The 17,860-nt window shown below is 45.6% G+C and overlaps 1 protein-coding gene and 1 pseudogene across 1 annotated transcript in view; one reads left to right on the top strand and one right to left on the bottom strand.

Moving 5' to 3' along the window:
• Positions 1–17,760, bottom strand: part of DMGDH (dimethylglycine dehydrogenase) — a 78,011-nt gene extending 60,251 nt beyond the window's left edge. Inside the window, exons 1-2 of the mRNA XM_077816990.1 lie at positions 17,472–17,760; positions 14,440–14,614 (exon numbers count right to left, since the gene is read on the bottom strand). Of these exons, the coding sequence (XP_077673116.1) occupies positions 14,440–14,614; positions 17,472–17,578 (282 nt within the window). The 5' untranslated portion in view covers positions 17,579–17,760. The remainder of the gene's footprint in view (positions 1–14,439; positions 14,615–17,471) is intronic.
• LOC144264925 (sphingosine 1-phosphate receptor 3-like) lies at positions 399–6,964 on the top strand (annotated as a pseudogene).
• Positions 17,761–17,860: the final 100 nt, after the last annotated feature.

Here is a 17,860-nt window from a genome sequence, read left to right as displayed (position 1 = left end):
TCGTGGGCAGAGTTTTCCTTTGAACACATCGAGCGCAAGTCTCACATTTCCTGCAAACATCTTCAGCCATTCGGGGCCAATAGAACCTACTACGAATAAGTTCCAGGGTCCTCTCCATCCCTAAATGCCCAAAGTCATCATGCAGGGCCCTCATGGCCAGGGCTCTGTACTTTTTTGGCAGTACTAGTTGTGCTCGTTGTTTTTGTAAAGGGTCAGTGGTCATTCGGTGTAGCACTCCCTGAATCAGTTTTAGTTTGGTCCATTCTCTCAATAGTAGTTTACCCTCCGGGTTAGGTGGGACAACCGCAGCTGGGCTTCGCCCCTCCCTTTTGGCAAGTAGTGTATCACGAATGTCAATATTTTGCCGCTGGGCTTCTTGCCAGTCAGCTGCATTGAGCATGGGTAAAGGAGATTGGTCTAATGCAATATAGTTCACTGAAGCAGAAGGCATGCATTCAGGGGGCAGGCCCAAAGCTTCTGCAACACATCCCTGAAAGCCCTCACGGGCCTCTGGCTCTCGGCGACTCACACTGCAAATAGCTCTCACTCCATCTGTGGGTATCACAGCAACTTCTGGAGCCTGTGGACGCCTGGACAATGCATCTGCATCTACATTGCTTCTCCCTGATCGGTACTGAATGCTGAACTCATAGCTAGCCAAGGCGGCCACCCATCTCTGCCCTGTAGCATCCAGCTTAGCACTTGTTAACACATAAGTCAGTGGATTGTTGTCTGTCCACACCTGGAACTGAGCACCATACAAGTAGTCTCGAAATTTCTCAGTGATGGCCCATTTCAAGGCCAAAAATTCCAGCTTGTGGGTGGGATAGCGAGTTTCACTATCAGACAATCCTCGGCTGGCAAAGGCTACAGGTTTACATTTGCCTTCCACTTCCTGGTACAGGACTGCTCCCAGACCCTCCAAACTGGCATCAGTATGCAGGATAAATGGTTTGCTTGGGTCAGCAAAAACTAGGACTGGAGCAAGAGTTAGGCAAGTAATGATTTCTCGAAAAGCCCTTTCACATCTCTCATCCCACCGTGGCCCAAATGGTGCAAAGGGGCCATTGTGTCTCTGCACAGGAGGCTTTGGGGACCTCCCCTTATTCTTGGACTTAGATTTATTCTTGCTGGACTGATGTCCCCTGGTAAGATCATTCAGAGGCTTTACAATCGTAGCATAGTTTTTCACAAATCTGCGGTAGTAGCCACTAAATCCAAGAAAGGACTTGAGTTCTCTGTAGTTACTTGGACACGGCCATGTAGTGAGTGCTTCTATTTTATCAGGATCAGTACTCACACCTTCTTGGGACACAATGTGACCCACATACTTCACTGAGGTTCTGCAGAACTGGCATTTGTCAATTGAAAGCTTCAGACCATAATCCTCCAACCTATCAAGCACTTTAAGAAGTCTTTCTTCATGCTCCTCTAAGGTTCTTCCAAACACAATCAGGTCATCCAAATAAACTAACACTTGCAGTAAATTCATGTCTCCCACAACTTTCTCCATGAGACGTTGAAAGGTGGCAGGTGCTCCAGAAATCCCTTGGGGGATGCGTTCGAACTGATAAAACCCTAATGGGCAGATGAAGGCTGTCTTCTCCTTATCTTCTTCTCCCAGAGGGATCTGGTAGTATCCACTTCGAAGATCCAACACAGAGAACCACTGGCTTCCCAGCAAACAGTGGCATCTTGCACTCGAGGCATAGTGTACTGGTCGACCACAGTACGGCTGTTTAGGGTGCGGTAGTCAATACACATCCGGATTTTCCCATTCTTTTTGCGGACTACCACAATGGGTGAGGCGTATGGGCTGCGGGACTCTGTAATGATGCCATTCGCAGCCAGCTCCTGAAGATGATGTCGCACATCTTCCATCTCAGAGAGAGCAATCTTCCTAGATCTCTCCCTGAAAGGTCGAGAGTCATGTAGTCTGATATTGTGCTCTACTCCTTTTGCACATCCCACATCCCACTCATGCAGTGAGAACACCTTGGATCTTTCACAAAGTTTCTTCCTCAGGCGATCTTTCCAGTCCTCGGACACTGGTGAATCTCCAAAGTCAAACTTTGCTGGGTCTATTGTCGGAACTTGAGTTTCACACTGGGGTTTTACAATCGACTCAGGCTCAAAGAGGTCTGCTATCTTTTGTCCTTGCTTCACAACAACATCACGACTCGTTTCATTAGCAATCAGTATAGTCACCCTTTCCTGGGCTTCAGCAGGTAGAGTTATGACTCCACTGGGGACCAGCACTCCTTCAGGGAGCTCTCCTCCCATCGGCTGCTCTATCATTGCTAACGTCCCTTTACTGCCTTTCAGACAGGTACTCATGACAAGCACTTCTTGCTCCGTCCTTGCAGGCACTACTAAGGGGGTTGTGCCCACGTACTTCAGTGCCCCAAGCGGTAGCTCAGATGTGTCCCTTTTAGCGCTTTCAATTTTCCTATAGGCTTCAGCACAAAGCGTATGGATCATCAGGGTATTCAGGTACTGGTCCCCAGCCCGCCTTCTGCAGTAATCCGCGAGTACCTTGAAGAGACTGGAGTTGGTCCCTATCAGCACAGACACATCAGAAGTCCCTTTAGGGTCAGGGCATATTAAGGCAGCTGTGTCTACCTCTTCTCTTACCCCAGCAACCTCCTCTGGGAATTCCAGGTGCACTATGACATACCCTTGGTAGGGGTATTCATCCATGCTGAGGCCACACAGGCCAAGGCCAGTCAGTGGCTGTATAGGCAGGTGCCTAAGCATCTGTTGGTAGAATGACTGAAATATAATAGTCACTTGAGATCCAGTGTCAAGCACTGCTTTACACTCCACCCCTTCGATCCTCACCGTGACCTCTGCTCGAGGCCCTATCAGTCCTGCAGGGATCCCAGCTGGACAGTCTTTTCTGGGGGAATCTTCAAATCCTGCAGACCTGTGGGGTCCCCGTCCCCCGACCCTCTGGCAGCTACCGGATCTCTCCCAACTGATCCTCAGCTTTCCATACACTAAGGAGGGGTTTTCTTCATTACGGCACTTGGCAGCACTGTGTCCATCCTGACCACATCGGTAGCAGAAGAATTGACCTTTCCCCCTTCGCCTGGGGGGGATGGTGGCTCTAAGTGCGGGCTTCTCAATCGCCACAGTTTGAGGCTTCTTATTCCTGGAAGTCTTAACTCGGTCAATGGTACTTTGCAGCTCAGCTATCCGTTCCGTCAGGACCTGCAGTTGTTGGGCAAGTTCCTCTCTGGTGCTCACCATCAGTACACTGGCCGTTTGCAGTGGTATTGTGCTGCCTGGCTCCGATGTTTGGGCTTCCCAAAACTCACTGGCAGCCTGCCTTTCTTCCTCCTCTCAGACCTCTTTTATCAGCTGGGAGTAACTTGGGGGATGTTCCCGTCGTTCTCTTAGCTGGAGATGAAGTAGAATCGGGTTCTGGTACTGAGTTCCTCTTACAATTTGAGCCAGTCTGGTCTGATCCATCTGCTCAGCAGTCACTGCTCCCCTCATGACAGCTCTCTGAAGCAGTCTCTCCAGTCTCTGTATGTAGGCTGAAGCCTTCTCGCCCTTTTGTTGTCGGGAATTAAGGAACTTACAGTAGCTGTCTTCAGGGCCCTCTACGCTCCCAAAGTTGTGTTCAAGGGCCTCTAGGCAGTCCTTCACACTGACCCCAGGGTCAATGAGCTTCAGGGTGCGAATCACATCTAATGCTGGGCCGCCAAGGCTCTCTATAAGGCATCTTCGCTTTTGTGCATCTGGTACGGCCCACTCTTGCAGCATTTCAGTGGTATGCTCTAACCAGGGTTCAAACTCCTCCTCCCCAGCAAATAATCTTAACTTACGACAAGAGTCTGATGCAGCATGGGACAGCACAACCTTTTCCAATATTTACCCCAGAGCTTTTGTCCAATCATCAGCCGAGGCTGCAGCCTCTGAGCTAGAAGCTGCTGAGCCAGGGCCCAACAAACCTGACATATTAGCCATTATACAAACAGTAATTTCCTCAAAATATAAGCACAAACAAAAAAAAATATAAATTGTTTCCCAATGTAGTGGATCACTCAACAGGTGCTTGCGAGGGGTACTGACCCAGGCGATCCCGGACGAGCCCCCAAAAATGTAACCCTTCTGCCCGTCAGAGTTGGCAGCAACAAGGGCCGGGTTCAATATCTAGGGGATCCATTCCAATAACACAATGCAAACCGGCTCGAGCCCCCACCCGGTGACCTGGGACAAATATATATCACCCCCGCTGGGCGCCTCCAAGAGGCATTACTTCCCCTCTCGCAAGCACATAGTCTGAGTGTAGCAAAAGCCTTTTAATAACAGAGAGAAACAATGTGGCATTATGTTGGGGAAACACCACCAACAGGATTCATAACACAACCCATGAGCAAAAAAAAACCCCACCCCAGGCAAATTGGGGCATGCCCTTTTCCCTTTGGTTCTTGAGTCCAGCAACCCCAAATCACCCAAAGTCCCAAAAGTCCAATGCCCCAAAAGTCTCTGTCCCTGGTCAGGGCAGCCCCAGAGTTCGAAAGTTTATCTGCGGAGCTTTACCTCCCAACCTGGGTGGAAATGGGACAGGGGTAAGAGGCACCTTACATGATCTGAAGCTGACCGCCCCATAGCTCCATAGCGGCGCTCCGCTCCGCCAGCCGCCCCACAAACTCCTTCGCTCCGCTCCGCTCCGCTCCGCCCCGCCAGCCGCCCCACGAACTCCTTCGCTCCGCTGCGCTCCACTCCGCCAGCCACCCCACAAACTCCTTCGCTCAGCTCCACGGCCCACAAGCAGCTCCTGCCATCCACACGCTGCTCCGTGTCGAACTGCTTCACCAGCCGTCCCGCAAACTGCTCCACGATGTATCTTCAGGCTCCCCCACTACTTAACACAACACTCAGTGATTTCAGCTCTTAGGTGAATTCAGCTTGTAGTAGGGGGAGCCCCAGTGCTGGTGCACTGTCAGCCCAAAGTGAGCTCAGCAGCCTATAACTAGACTTCTAATGAAATCAAAATTAGCTCTGATATTCCACAGTGGAGAGAGGAGGAAGTGCAATTAGCATGTAAGGCCCTCACCAAGGGGCCCATACCACCAAGTATTAATACTTGTCCCCAGCCTCTCTCCATTCACACAGTTTTGGAACCCATGACCCTTGCCTAGCGAGTGCTACTTAGTTGATGGTGAATCCCTCCATCATAACAAAAGGCCACGTACAGTTCCAAGCACAGTTCCCATAATCAGGGTAATAACAATTTATTCTTCCTGTCCCAATAACAGAGACACTGGGGATCCCACAGCAGCCAAAGTGACCATTTGGGCAGCTATGGTCTCATTCTAGGCGTGGTGGGTGTGCCTATGCAAATGAGATCGGCCCCTGAAGTTCTTTTCCACACTTGCCACACCTCACCACCAGATGTCAGGGTGGAGCTCATCCTGACACTGCTTACACTAACAACAGTATAATTCAATACTAAGGATGCAACCTACTTCCCTTTTCACAACCCCCTCACCGCAATATACTATGAAGTTTCTCCTCCACCTAAGAAGAGAGGCCAATGGTATTTTGAAGTATCACCCTAGATTATTGGCTAAGAAAGTATTGCACAACCATTACATAAAAGAGGATGAGCCATTTGAACAGAACCGTTGATTAAAGATGGAAGTGCCCATTTTCACCCCTCAAGGAAATGAAGAGGCTGATTTTCAGATACTGCTAATTTATAATTATACACAAAAACTTATTCTACGAGAAAAGGAAACGGATTGCATGGACTTTAAAAAGTTGCATTGTTGATTATATGTAATCTCATAGTTCTGGTGGACTTGATGGTATTGATCACCCTTGGAAAAACAAATTTCACAACTGGGTGTACTTTTTTATTGGTAATTTGTGATTTGTTAACTGGAATAGTTTACAAAGTAAAAATTCTTATGTCTGGAACGAAAACTTTGAGCCTGTTCCACATGATGTGGTTTATTAGGGAAGGCAGTACGTTTGTAGCCCTAGGAGCTTCCACTTTTAGTTTGTTACCCATAGCCATCGAGAGGTATGATTAAAAGGAGGTCTTATGATGCAAGTACAGGGTTTTTCCTACTTATTAGAACATGCTGGCTTATCTTGGTTTCTTTGGGTACTTTGCCAACCCTCCACTGGAATAATAACAATAACTCAGCAGACTGATCAACAATATTTCCTCTTTATTCCAAGGAACAGGTTGTATTTTGCATAAGTATCTTTATTACTGTTTTGGTGACAACCATCCTTTATGTGCATATTTAGACACTGGTAAAGTCCAGTAGTCGTAATGTCACTAAGCATAACAACTCAAAGAGATTGATAGTACTGTTTCGGACATTTGTGATTGTAGTCAGTGTATTCATTGTCTGATGGGCTCCATTGTTTATTCTGAAGGGTAGCCGTGTTGGAGTGCATCTGATGAAATGGGTTTTAGCCCACGAAAGCTTATGGCCACAAGGACTCCTTGTTGTTTATAGTGTTGCTCATAGATGGAGAGTGCGCCATTTTATGCAAGGCTGATTGGTTCATTGCCTGGGCAGTCACTAATTCTGCGCTGCATCCCAGCATTTACACGATGGCTAGCAAGGAAATACAGAGGGTTGTCTTTTGCCTTGTTTATGGCTGTCTAGTGAATACCAGAGAGGCCAGATTTAGCCTGTTCAGCCCAAAGCAGATTACAATCCAAGTAAGTCTATAGCTTTTTAGGATTTAATTACAATTTTTTTTTCAATTTTCACACACTTAAATCATAGGAAAAAACATTAACCATTTTAAATTAGACTACCTATTTATCATATCCCTTGTTTTGACTTGAGTTTTAAATTTTGTAAGAGAATTACCTCAGGAAAAATATAAAAGTAATACAAAGCTCAGGGTTCAATAGCCCGTGTCATCCTGTGCCCTTAAACAAAAATTCCTCCATGCTTAGGGAGACAGACCAATGGACTTTTGAAACATTAGTCCTAAACTATTGGCTAAAAGAGTATCACACAGTTGCAGCATAAAAAAGGATGAGCGGTTACAGACCTGTTGATTAAAGATGGAAGTGCCTAAAAGCCCCAGAACAAGCAGCTCATGAAGAGACATACAGGCGAGGTTATGGGAACTAAAGAAACAAGTATACTGTTGACACATAAGAATTTGAGACGTGTCTTGGGAGCAGGGCAACAGAGATTGCTGCTGTTGAATGTGATCACAAGGACAATGCGGAGGAGAAACACAAGGCCAAATCGTTGACCCAAGTTTTGTTTGAGACTCTGGACCCAGACTACGAGACAAACAATTCAAATGGAGGGTTGTACAAAGATAAGTCACAGGTACATTGTATGTAAAATATTTAGAAACTTGGAGGAGACCTGACAACGGTGGCTCAATTGGCTAGAGCAGGGGTTGGCAACCTTTCAAAGAAGAGCCTTTTTTTGTGTGTGTCTTTGATCAAAATATTTCGAGAGCTGCATCACATGTGAAGCTACTTGTAGAGTTAGAATTTATCAACTAATAATAATTGAACATATTAAAGTTATTACTACTCACCAATACTTTTAATGCAACTTCTGTTGTTGCACATCTTTAGAGAGTTGCTCAATGTTTTGTGAATATGCCATGATTTTCATTTTCAAGCAGGACTCAAGACAAACATCTTGCAGTTGGCTCCTCAGTTTGTTTTTGACAAAATTCAAGTGGGAAAACACTTGTTCACAGAAGTACGTTGAACCGAACACTGAGAGAAGCCCTTCAGCTGACTGTACGTATCCGGTAGACAATTCCAAACGTTGAATATAATCTGGTCTTGCTGTTTAAGGTCGCCCATTTCAGACCATTTGTGTTGTAGCCCCAGGGAGGATTTCTGCCTTTCCAGATTTTCAAGTTCAGTGACAAGATCTTTCAATTTTGAATTCCATAAATCCCTGTCTTGCAAGTCTGCTAATTCAAGTTCAAATTGCATTCTATCGATTCCTGCATATGCTGAAAAATTCAGTGCAGAAGTGTCAGCTTCAAGCGGTTTCAACAGAAATGACAAAGTGGCCTTTTCCCTTCTGAACTCGTGAAATCGGTCAGCAAATGCAGCTTGCATTTTGATGACTGTTTCCGCAAGGAACCTAACATTAATGTGATAGTCATTTGTTTGTTTGTATTGCTTCAGTGTTGGGACATGCACTAACATGCCCATCTCAATGTCCCTAACAAACAAAGACAGCTTTCGTTCAAATGAAAGAACTTCTTCCAAAAGCAAAATTGCAGTATTTCCTTTTCCCTCTAGCTTCCGACTCAACACGTTTAAATGAGAAGTTAAATCCACCATGAAATTGAATTTCTGCAACCAGTGAGGATCCGTTAGCGCTGCATATTTAATGCCCTTTTCTTGGAGGAACACCCTAATTCCCTCAAGACATGATGCAAACCTCACCAGGACTGCACCTCTGGAAAGCCATTTTACCTTGTTATAGAAGAGAATATCAGAATATTGGCTGTTGACTTCTCGAGGACGCTCACAAAACTGCCGATGATTGAGAGCGCTTGCCATTATTTTGTTAACAAGCTGCATGACCATGACCATTTCCATTACTTTTGAGATTTCCTCTGGAAACGATTGTGCACACATAATCCTGGTGGATTATGCAACAAAATGAAATTACATCGTGCTCCATACTTTTTCAAAGAAAAGAAAAGAAAAGAAAAGAAAAGAAAAGAAAAGAAAAGAAAAGAAACCATTGTGTGCCCCCTTCATGCTCGGTGCTCCATCTGAAGCAACAGAAATTATTCTGTTGATGTCAATATCTTTTTGTTTCAGACTTTCAGTGACAGCAGATGCAATATCTTCACCCCGAGTTTGTTCTTTGAGTGGCAACAACGCAATCAACTCTTCTTGAGAACCTTGATCATTAACGTATCTGCCGAGTAAGGCAACCTGAGAAATGTCATCCACAATGCATGTCTCATTGCAGACAATAGAAAAACCTGGTGCTGATCTAATGTCACTAACCTGCTGGCTGGTTACGTTTCTGGCCATCTTAATAGTTCTGTCCTTAACTGTCTTGCAGATAATGGCATTTCTCTAATTTTCTTAACTATTTCATCTTTGTTTTTAAAATTGCCGAAGAGGTCCTCAGATGTTTTAATGAAACATTCTTTCACATATTCTCCATCTGTGAATGGCTTCCCTCATTTGACGATTTCTTGAGCTGCTACGAAACTAGCAGTAGTGGTTCCACCTGGCGCCTTCATCCATTTAGCAAACGTAAATCTTGTTTGCTCTGCATTGTGTTGGAGCTCCTCTACTGCTTTTTTCCTCACATCACCAGCTGGATAAGTTATTTTGTTAGCCTCTAAAGTGCCACAAGTACTCCTTTTCTTTTTGCGAATACAGACTAACACGGCTGCTACTCTGAAAGGTTTAAAAATGTTTCTTTTCAAAATGTCTTTCTAGGTTTGATTTCTTATTGTTGGATAATTTCTCATTGCAAATGAGGGACAATGGGAGTCCGGCTGAACTCACGATAAAAGCGTAACACTCAGTCCAATCATTTTTAAATTCTCAATGTTCATCTTCTATCTTTCTCTTTGTGGTTGTCATTTTATTGATTGAAGGTATTTATCGGATCTGTTTTATTTCTGACTTTAGACTTTTTCAAACTGTTGGAGGTTGGAACATACTAGTAAAGACAGACCACATCCACTTCCTTTTAACAAGAAATTCCAGGAGTTTTATTGGTAGACAACAGTTGCCTTGGTAATGAGCCATTTGAATTTGAATATAAACAGGAGGGAGCTCCGGGCTGGGGCAAGGGATTAGGGTGTAGGAGAGGATGCAGGGTCTGGGAGGGAGTTTGGGTGCAGGAGGGGGTTCTGACCTGGGTCAGGGGGTTGGGGTGCAGGAGGGGGTACAAGGTGCAGGCTCTGGCCAGGAGGTCCTTACCACAGGTGACTCCTGGAGGGCGGTGCAGAGGGCTCAGGCAGGCTGCCTGCCTGTGCTGGCCCCACGCAGATCCCAGAAGCAGTGGGCTGCTGACAGGTCTCTGCGTGCCCCTGGCAGGGAGGGAGGCGGCTCTGCATGCTGCCCCCACCCCCAGCACTGTCCTCAGAGCTCCCATTGGGGTTGGATCACAGAAACCCCCTTGGGGCTGCCAACTGATGTGCCAAGACTACTTCTGCCCTTGCTTTCCCTGCCAGCTTGGGACTCCAGCACCCTGTCTTGCGGAGCCAGACACGCCAGTCTACTCCAACACAGACCCAGGGTCTGAACCACATACCCCAAAGCTGCAGACTTAACTGAAAGCAACTTAAGAAGTGTTCCTCTCTTTAACACTCAGATGCCCAACTCCCAATGGGGTCCAAACCCCAAATAAATCCGTTTTACCTCATATAAAGCTTATACAGGGTAAACTCATAAATTATTCGCCCTCTATATCACTGATAGAGAGATATGCACAGCTGTTTGCCCCCCCCCCAGGTATTAATACATCCTCTTGGGTAATTAATAAGTAAAAAGTGATTTTATTAAATACAGAAAGTAGGATTTAAGTGGTTCCAAGTAGTAACAGATAGAACAACGTGAATTACTAAGCAAAATAAAATAGAACACGCAAGTCTACGTCTAAGAAAACTGAATACAGATAAAAACCTCACCCAGTAAGCTTCCTTTTACAGACTAGTCTCCTTCTAGTCTGGGTCCAGCAATCACTCACACCCCCTGTAGTTACTGTCCTTTGTTCCAGTTTTTTTCAGGTATCCCTGGGGGTGGAGAGGCTATCTCTTGAGTCAGCTGAAGACCAAATGGAGGGGTCTCCCACAGGCTTAAATAGACTCTCTCTTGTGGATGGAGACCCCCTCCTCTCTCCTATGCAAAGTCCAGCTCCAAGATGGAGTTTTGGAGTCACATGGGCAAGTCACATGTCCATGCATGACTCAGAACTTACAGGTAGCAGCCATGGTTCACATGCTTCCTTAAACGTCCTCAGGTAGACTTCTTATGTGGATTGGAGCCTTACAAGATTCATTGTCCTTTAAGTGTTTCTTGATTGGGCACCTAATTTGCACATTCCTTTCTCAAGAAGCTGACCAAATGCTCTACTAAGGCTACTTAGAAATCAAGCCAGTACATAGCCAATATTCATAACTTCGAATACAACAATGATACATGCATACAAATGGGATTAATAGATTCAGTAGATCATAACCTTTACAGAGATATGTGACATGGCAGATGCAGCATAAAACATATTCCAGTTATGTCATATATATTCATAAGCCTATTTCCATAAAACATTATGGGGGGCACCGTCACACCCTCCCAGTGGCAATTTGGGAATATCAGCCAACCTAGGCTCCACAGACCAGGGTTCTACTGCCACAGAGCCTTACACCAATATTCTGCAATGGGTAGCAGGTCCTGAGGTAATATATGTAATTAATGTACTCCCCTTTCCCTGCACTTCAGCAGAGAAGTAGGCTAAAGTATAGGCCAGAGCTCAGTCCTCTCATGATTTCTTTTTATAAAAATATTATAAAAAGTTAAATCACGGAGAGAGGCCTAGTAACAGACTCACATGTTGCTTGCTGCTGGCCCCTAGTGGTCAGTCATGGCATTGTAGACACTCCATTTTAGTCCCTCCCTTTCTGGGACTAGCAATAAATTCAACATAGGCTTCATATTAGAGAACACCCCTTTATTCAATAAAGAGTCCACCAAGCAAGAAAAGAAACCCCTTCACTTAGGGCTCTGGTCCCACTCTCGTTTCCCGAGTTGACACTTTATTCTAAACAGTCTCTGAAACTTCCTTTAAAGTGAGGAACTCCCAGCTCTCTGCCAGGAGCTGTGATACAGCAGTCTTTTCATCAGCATTATGCAAAGAACCCCCACCCCACCCTCCTCCCTGAAGCTGGTACTCAGCTTTCACTAGTCTTCTATTATTCTTATACAAAGAAACTCCCCAGTTCTCCTCCCTGGAGCTAGGTTGAGAGGAACAGCCTTTACTCTCTGCAGGGAGACCACCATTCTCAACTGATTCTCCTCCTTGGGAAAACCCTCATTGAGATCAAATAAGCTTTCCATGAAGCCAGGTACTCATTTAACAATTAAGGTTTTGCACTGTGGCACCAAAAGTGTATGTGTGTCAGCTGGACTCCTCAGACCTAGTTCTTCAACCATTTACTCAGAATCAATTCAGCAACAACAGTCCGAAGAGCCCCATGGCCAGCAGTAATTGCAGTCCTGGTGTCCATAGTTGGTCATCTCCTCCGCTTTCAGCAAGATAGAGAGTCTGGATCCAATGTGGCAGAGGCTCTGGGACCCAGCTCTCACAATAGACACATCTTAGTCCTGTACTGTTCATCCACTGAGTCCACAGAGCAGTCTCCAAATCCTCTTATTTATAACCTTTCCCCAGTGAGCTCTGACTGACTCAGCTTTCAGACACTGATTTGTATGGAATCTGTTAGACTTCTAGCCCTTAATGGAAACCCTCTGCATAGCTTCAGAGACCGCTTACTGAGCATGCCCAGTAACTACCACACATCCCACCCTGAGATACCTCTGGGCCCTTCTCTAAGGGCTTGTCTACACTTGAAATGCTACAGCCCCTCCCTGAGAGGCAGTATCTAGGTCGATGAAAGCAGTCTTCTGTCGGCTTAGCACTGTCTACACAGAGGGTAAGGTTGGCTTAACTATGCCCCTCAGGGATTTTTCACACCTCCTGAGCGACACAGTTAAGCCTACTTAATTTTCTAATACAGACCAGGCCTCTGTGTCCTGCTTTGTTCCTGCACATATACAGATGCCAGAGACAGAGGATTCAAGAAGAAATCCATGTCACCTCCTCACTGCTTCTCTCCCCTCCCTAGGCTAAAAAAAAAAAAATGTATAATAAAGTATTGCTACAGTACAAGCATATGTGTTATATTACCACTTGACAGAGGGCCAATGCTGGTGTCAGAATGGGACATTAGGTTTGGAAGGAAGGACAACAATATTTTTGTTCAATTTAAGAAAAAAGCTGTTCTTCTAATTTATAGTGCTCTCTTGCATTGCTGTTTTAAGTATAACAAATCTCCTTTAGAAGTAAAAATTAAAGTTTAAAAACCCAAACTATAGCCACATTTCTATAATAAATTTTAACAATTATTTTCACTTCTGTGGCATCATCCCTCCAAGAATCTCATAAGAATATGCTGGATCAAACCAATGGTCCATCTAGCCCAGTATCCTGTCTTCTGACAGTGACCGGTACTGGATGCTTCAGAGCAAATAAATGGAATAGGGCAATTATGGAGCAATCCATCCCCTGCTGTCCAGTCCCAGCTTCTGGCAGTAAGAGACTTTGGGACACCGAGAGCAAGGAGTAACATCCATGACCATCTTGACTAATAGCTGTTGATAGACCTATCCTCCATGAACTTATCTAATTCTTTTTTGAATCCAGTTATACTTTCGGCTATAACATCCCTTGTCAATGAGTTCCACAAGTGGACTGTTCACTGAGTGAAGAAGTACTTTCTTATGTTTGTTTTAAATCTGCTGCCTATTAATTTCATTGGGTGATTCCCGGTTCTTGTGAGACAAGGTGGGCGAGGTAATATCTTTTATTGGTTCTTGTGTTATGTGAAGTGGTAAATAACTCTTCCTTAGTCACTTTCACCACTCCACTCACGATTTAATAGACTTTGATCATATCCCCACTTAGTCATCTTTTTTCTAAACTGAACAGTCCCAGTCTTTTTAATCCGGGGACTGCATATGCAAGCTGCTCCATACCCCAATATATTTTGTTTTCCTTCTCTGTACTTTTTCCAAGTCTAATACATCGTTTTTGAAATGGGGCAACCAGAACTGCATGCAGTATTCAAGGTGTGGGCATATCCTGGATTTAAAACACTTTACCGACACTTATCCTACTTTACAGATAGGGAGCATGGGTAGTTTAAGGGTACGTCTACACTGCAATCACAGGATGCAATCACAGTCAACATACTCAAGAAAGCTTTAATCTAGCTATCTTGGGAGCCAGAACAGTAAAGCCATGCCAGTACGAGCTTCAGCGCAGGCTGTAAAAATCCTCCCAGAACCCTCGGTTATTTCTCGCTGGGCTAGCCCACACAGAAGCTCACGCTACCAGAGCTGCACTGTTGCACTGCCCATCTAGCTTAATTAAAGGTAGCTCAAGTGTCTTGGCTCAAACTGCAATCACAGAAGTGACTGCAGTCTAGATATACCCTAAGTGGCTCTTCAAAGGTCAGATAGTGAGTCTACCATAGATCTAGGAACAGAATCCAGTGCTATCCTTTGTATCTAGATAAATAATAGAGAAACTGATTTTCTGGAAGGCCATGGGGTGGGGGAAATAAAATCTTTGCTCTACTGTCAGGTTTTACAAGTCATCTGAAATCTCTTTTCGTATTTGAGATCTTAGTGATTAACAAGATTTTTCTTACTGCATGCCAAGTAGATCCAGCTGTCAGTTCAGATTTTTCGAGCAGAATGACATCCTTCATGCCAGCCTTGGCCAGGTGGTAAGCAAGACTTACACCAATGCAACCACCTCCAATAATCACTGTCTCTGCTGTATCTTTCCATTTAGTTCCCAAGAAAGAAGATGGCTTTTCTTCCCTGGAAAAAGAAAGTCACAAACAGGACACAAAATTGATCTTTCATCTTCTCATCTAAGCTAGTAGTTAAAAGTTACCTTTAAAAATTGACCTTTATCTAGTCTCGTCTCCTGTATCTCACATGCCATTAAATTTCACCCAGTCACCCCTGTATTGAGCCCAGTAAATTGGTTTAGACTAAGCATTGCAGTCCTCAGGAGACTAAACAGTTGTATGACACAGGCAGAGAACAGAAGAGACTGAGGTGTTACCAATGCCCAGTGCCCTTGCAATGGCAGGTAACTGATTAGGTTCGATATGCCAGATGATACCAGCTGGTAATCCATGCTCTATGATGCAGAGAAAGGTGAAAGAACCCTAAGGTCCCTGCCAATCTGAACTGGGGGAAAAATTCTTCCTGAATCCAGATCTGGAGATCAGTAAGACCCCGAGCATTTGAGCAAGACCACCAGCTAGGCATCTAAGGCAGAGGACCCTCTATACCAGTGGTGGGCAACCTGCAGCCCGCATGCGGCCAGACTGGGTAATCCGCTGGCAGGCTGCAAGACAGTTTGTTTACAATGACCGTCCTCAGGCACGGCCGCCTGCAGCTCCCAGTGGCTGCGATTTGCCATACCCGGCCAATGGGAGCTGTGGGAAACAGCAACCAGCAAGTCTGTGCGGCCTGCGCCGCTTCCAACAGCTCCCATTGGCCTGGAACGGCAAACCGTGGCCACTGGGAGCTGCGGGCAGCCGTGCCTGCGGATGGTCAATGTAAACAAACTGACTCATGGTCCACCAGCGGATTACCCTGATGGGCAGTGGGGCGACCACAGGTTGCCCACCACCGCTCTTTACCCTCTCATAACACTAGATGATCTGGTGGTCCTTTCTGGCCTCACACTCTATGTCTGTATGACACTGGTTCACTCTGTCCAGTGCCCCATCTACAACAGTGGCCACCCTCTGATGTTTCAGAGGAAGGCAAAAAACAAAACAAAACAAAAAACCCAGCTTCTGGATCATTTTTGTGGCCCTCCTTTGAATTTTCTTTAGTATTTCTACATCTTTCTTGAAATGCAGACATTAATACTGGGCACAGTATTAGTAACAGCGTTACCAAAGCTGTGTACAAAAGCAAAATCACTTCCCTACTTCTACCTGATATTCACCTTTTGTAGCTCATGAAAGCTTATGCTCAAATAAATTTGTTTAGTCTCTAAGGTGCCACAAGTACTTTTCTTTTTGCAGATACAGACTAACACGGCTGCTACTCTGAAACCTGTCACCTTTTTATGTATCCTAGGATTGCATTAGACCTTTTACCACAGCTTTGAAATGAGAGCTCATGTTGAGGTGGTTACCTATGATGACCCCTAAATCCTGTTCTGAGTCATTGCTTTCCAAAACCAAGTATCCCTGTAGGTATAACCTGAATTCTTTGTTCCCAGATGTATTACCTTTAATTCAGCTTTGTTAAATCCATTTGGTTGGATTGTGACCATCTAACCAAGTAATTCAAAGCACTCTGTAACAGTAGCCTGTCCTCCTTGTTATTTATTACCCCACCAATCTGCAAACTGTATCAGCAAAGATATATATATCATGGTCTACTCTAAATCATCGGTAAAAATATTCAATAATGTTGAATCAAGAATCAGTTCCTGGTGGACCCCTCTAGAAACATCTCTCCATTAACTAAACACCGGTCTCCCTCCCCAGTGGCCTGTCTCCTTAGTGGAGGGAGCCGGGTCCGCCCCGCACGGACCGGGAGGGGGTGAGAGCTGTTAGTGAGATCGTTTTTGTCCATCTAAGGTGTACCCTGATGGTTCCACTTAATGCAGTTTTAAAAATCAGAATGTCATTTGGTACTAAACCAAATGCCACAGAGAAATCCAGGTACACTAAATCAACATATTTCAGAGTAACAGCCGTGTTAGTCTGCATTCGCAAAAAGAAAAGGAGTACTTGTAGCACCTTAGAGATTAACCAATTTATTATTTATTCATCCGATGAAGTGAGCTGTAGCTCACGAAAGCTTATGATCAAATAAATTGGTTAGTCTCTAAGGTGCCACAAGTACTCCTTTTCTTTTTGTAAATCAACATAGTTGCTGTAATCTTGTTCTTTTAAAAAAGGTAGCTCTTGACAAGACCTACCTTCCATAAAAAACATGCTAAACTGGCATTAATTATATTTTTAGCCTCTAATTCTAGAGTCCCAGATTAACCAGTCCATTATTTTGCCTACGATTGATCTCAGGCTAAAATGGTCTGTTATTCCCTTTCAAAGCATTGGAAATGCCCTAGCATTCCACCAATCCTTTGGAATTTCCCTAGGTTTCTAAGATTTGTTAAAAATTAAAAGTAAGTGGCTCAGAGAGCTCCTTGGTTAGCTCCTTTAAGACTCTGGGGTGTAAGTTATGCAGCGCTGCTAGGAATAGGTTTAATTTTAGCACTAGCTGCTAATATGGATTCCCCTCTTCACCTGTAATGAAGCCAAAACGGTCCGACGCCTTTTCACTCGTATTTTAAAGGCTTCCTCGCTGTCAAACCCCACAGACTAGTGTGATTCGAGGGTGCCTCTTTTCTGACAATTGCAGCACTTAACTTGCTGTTCAGCTGTTAAAACCATGAAGGGAATGGCTCGGGCAGAGTTTAGGGATAGGGAAGACCTATATTCGGTCAGCTCGCCCGCCCTCGCCTCTGTCACTCGGGGTCATACAACAACTGCGGGGGGAATAGCGCCTGTGCACAGGGAAGCCCTCGCCTCGCGAAGTACTTCCATCCACACTAACATTTTCCCTCCAGAAAAACCCGAGGAGAGCGCGCGTCGCGAACCACCCCCACCACAGGCTGTAGCCTGCAGGCAGGACTCACCGCCCCGCAGTGCAGGAGCCGCTGCTAAGGGGGTGCGCCCAGCGGGGTAAGGCGAGCTCTCGACCTCGCAGCTGGGGTGGGAGCAGCCTCCGGGCTCCTCGCAGCATGGCGCGTGTCGGACCCTCGCAGGCGCTGGGCTGGGCTGGCTCGCTCGGCAGGGATGGAAACGGTCTCCCTCCCCAGTGGCCAGTCTCCTTAGTGGAGGGAGCCGGGTCCGCCCCGCACCGAGCGGGAGGGGGTGAGAGCTGCCTTGCGGCGGGGCGGCACAGAGCTACCCCCAGCGAAGAATGTCCCTGCTGCCTTCCCTGTCAGCGAGTGTGAAGTTACATCACGTCGGAGGGAGAAAGGGGCCAAAGCGCCGCGCCCGGGGCTCACACGGCATTGGCAGC

The sequence above is a fragment of the Eretmochelys imbricata genome, chromosome 5 (genome assembly GCF_965152235.1).
Source record: "Eretmochelys imbricata isolate rEreImb1 chromosome 5, rEreImb1.hap1, whole genome shotgun sequence".
Lineage (NCBI taxonomy): Eukaryota > Metazoa > Chordata > Testudines > Cheloniidae > Eretmochelys > Eretmochelys imbricata.
The sequence above is the reverse complement of the archived record's forward strand: the minus strand, read 5'-3'. Positions and strand labels throughout refer to the sequence as shown.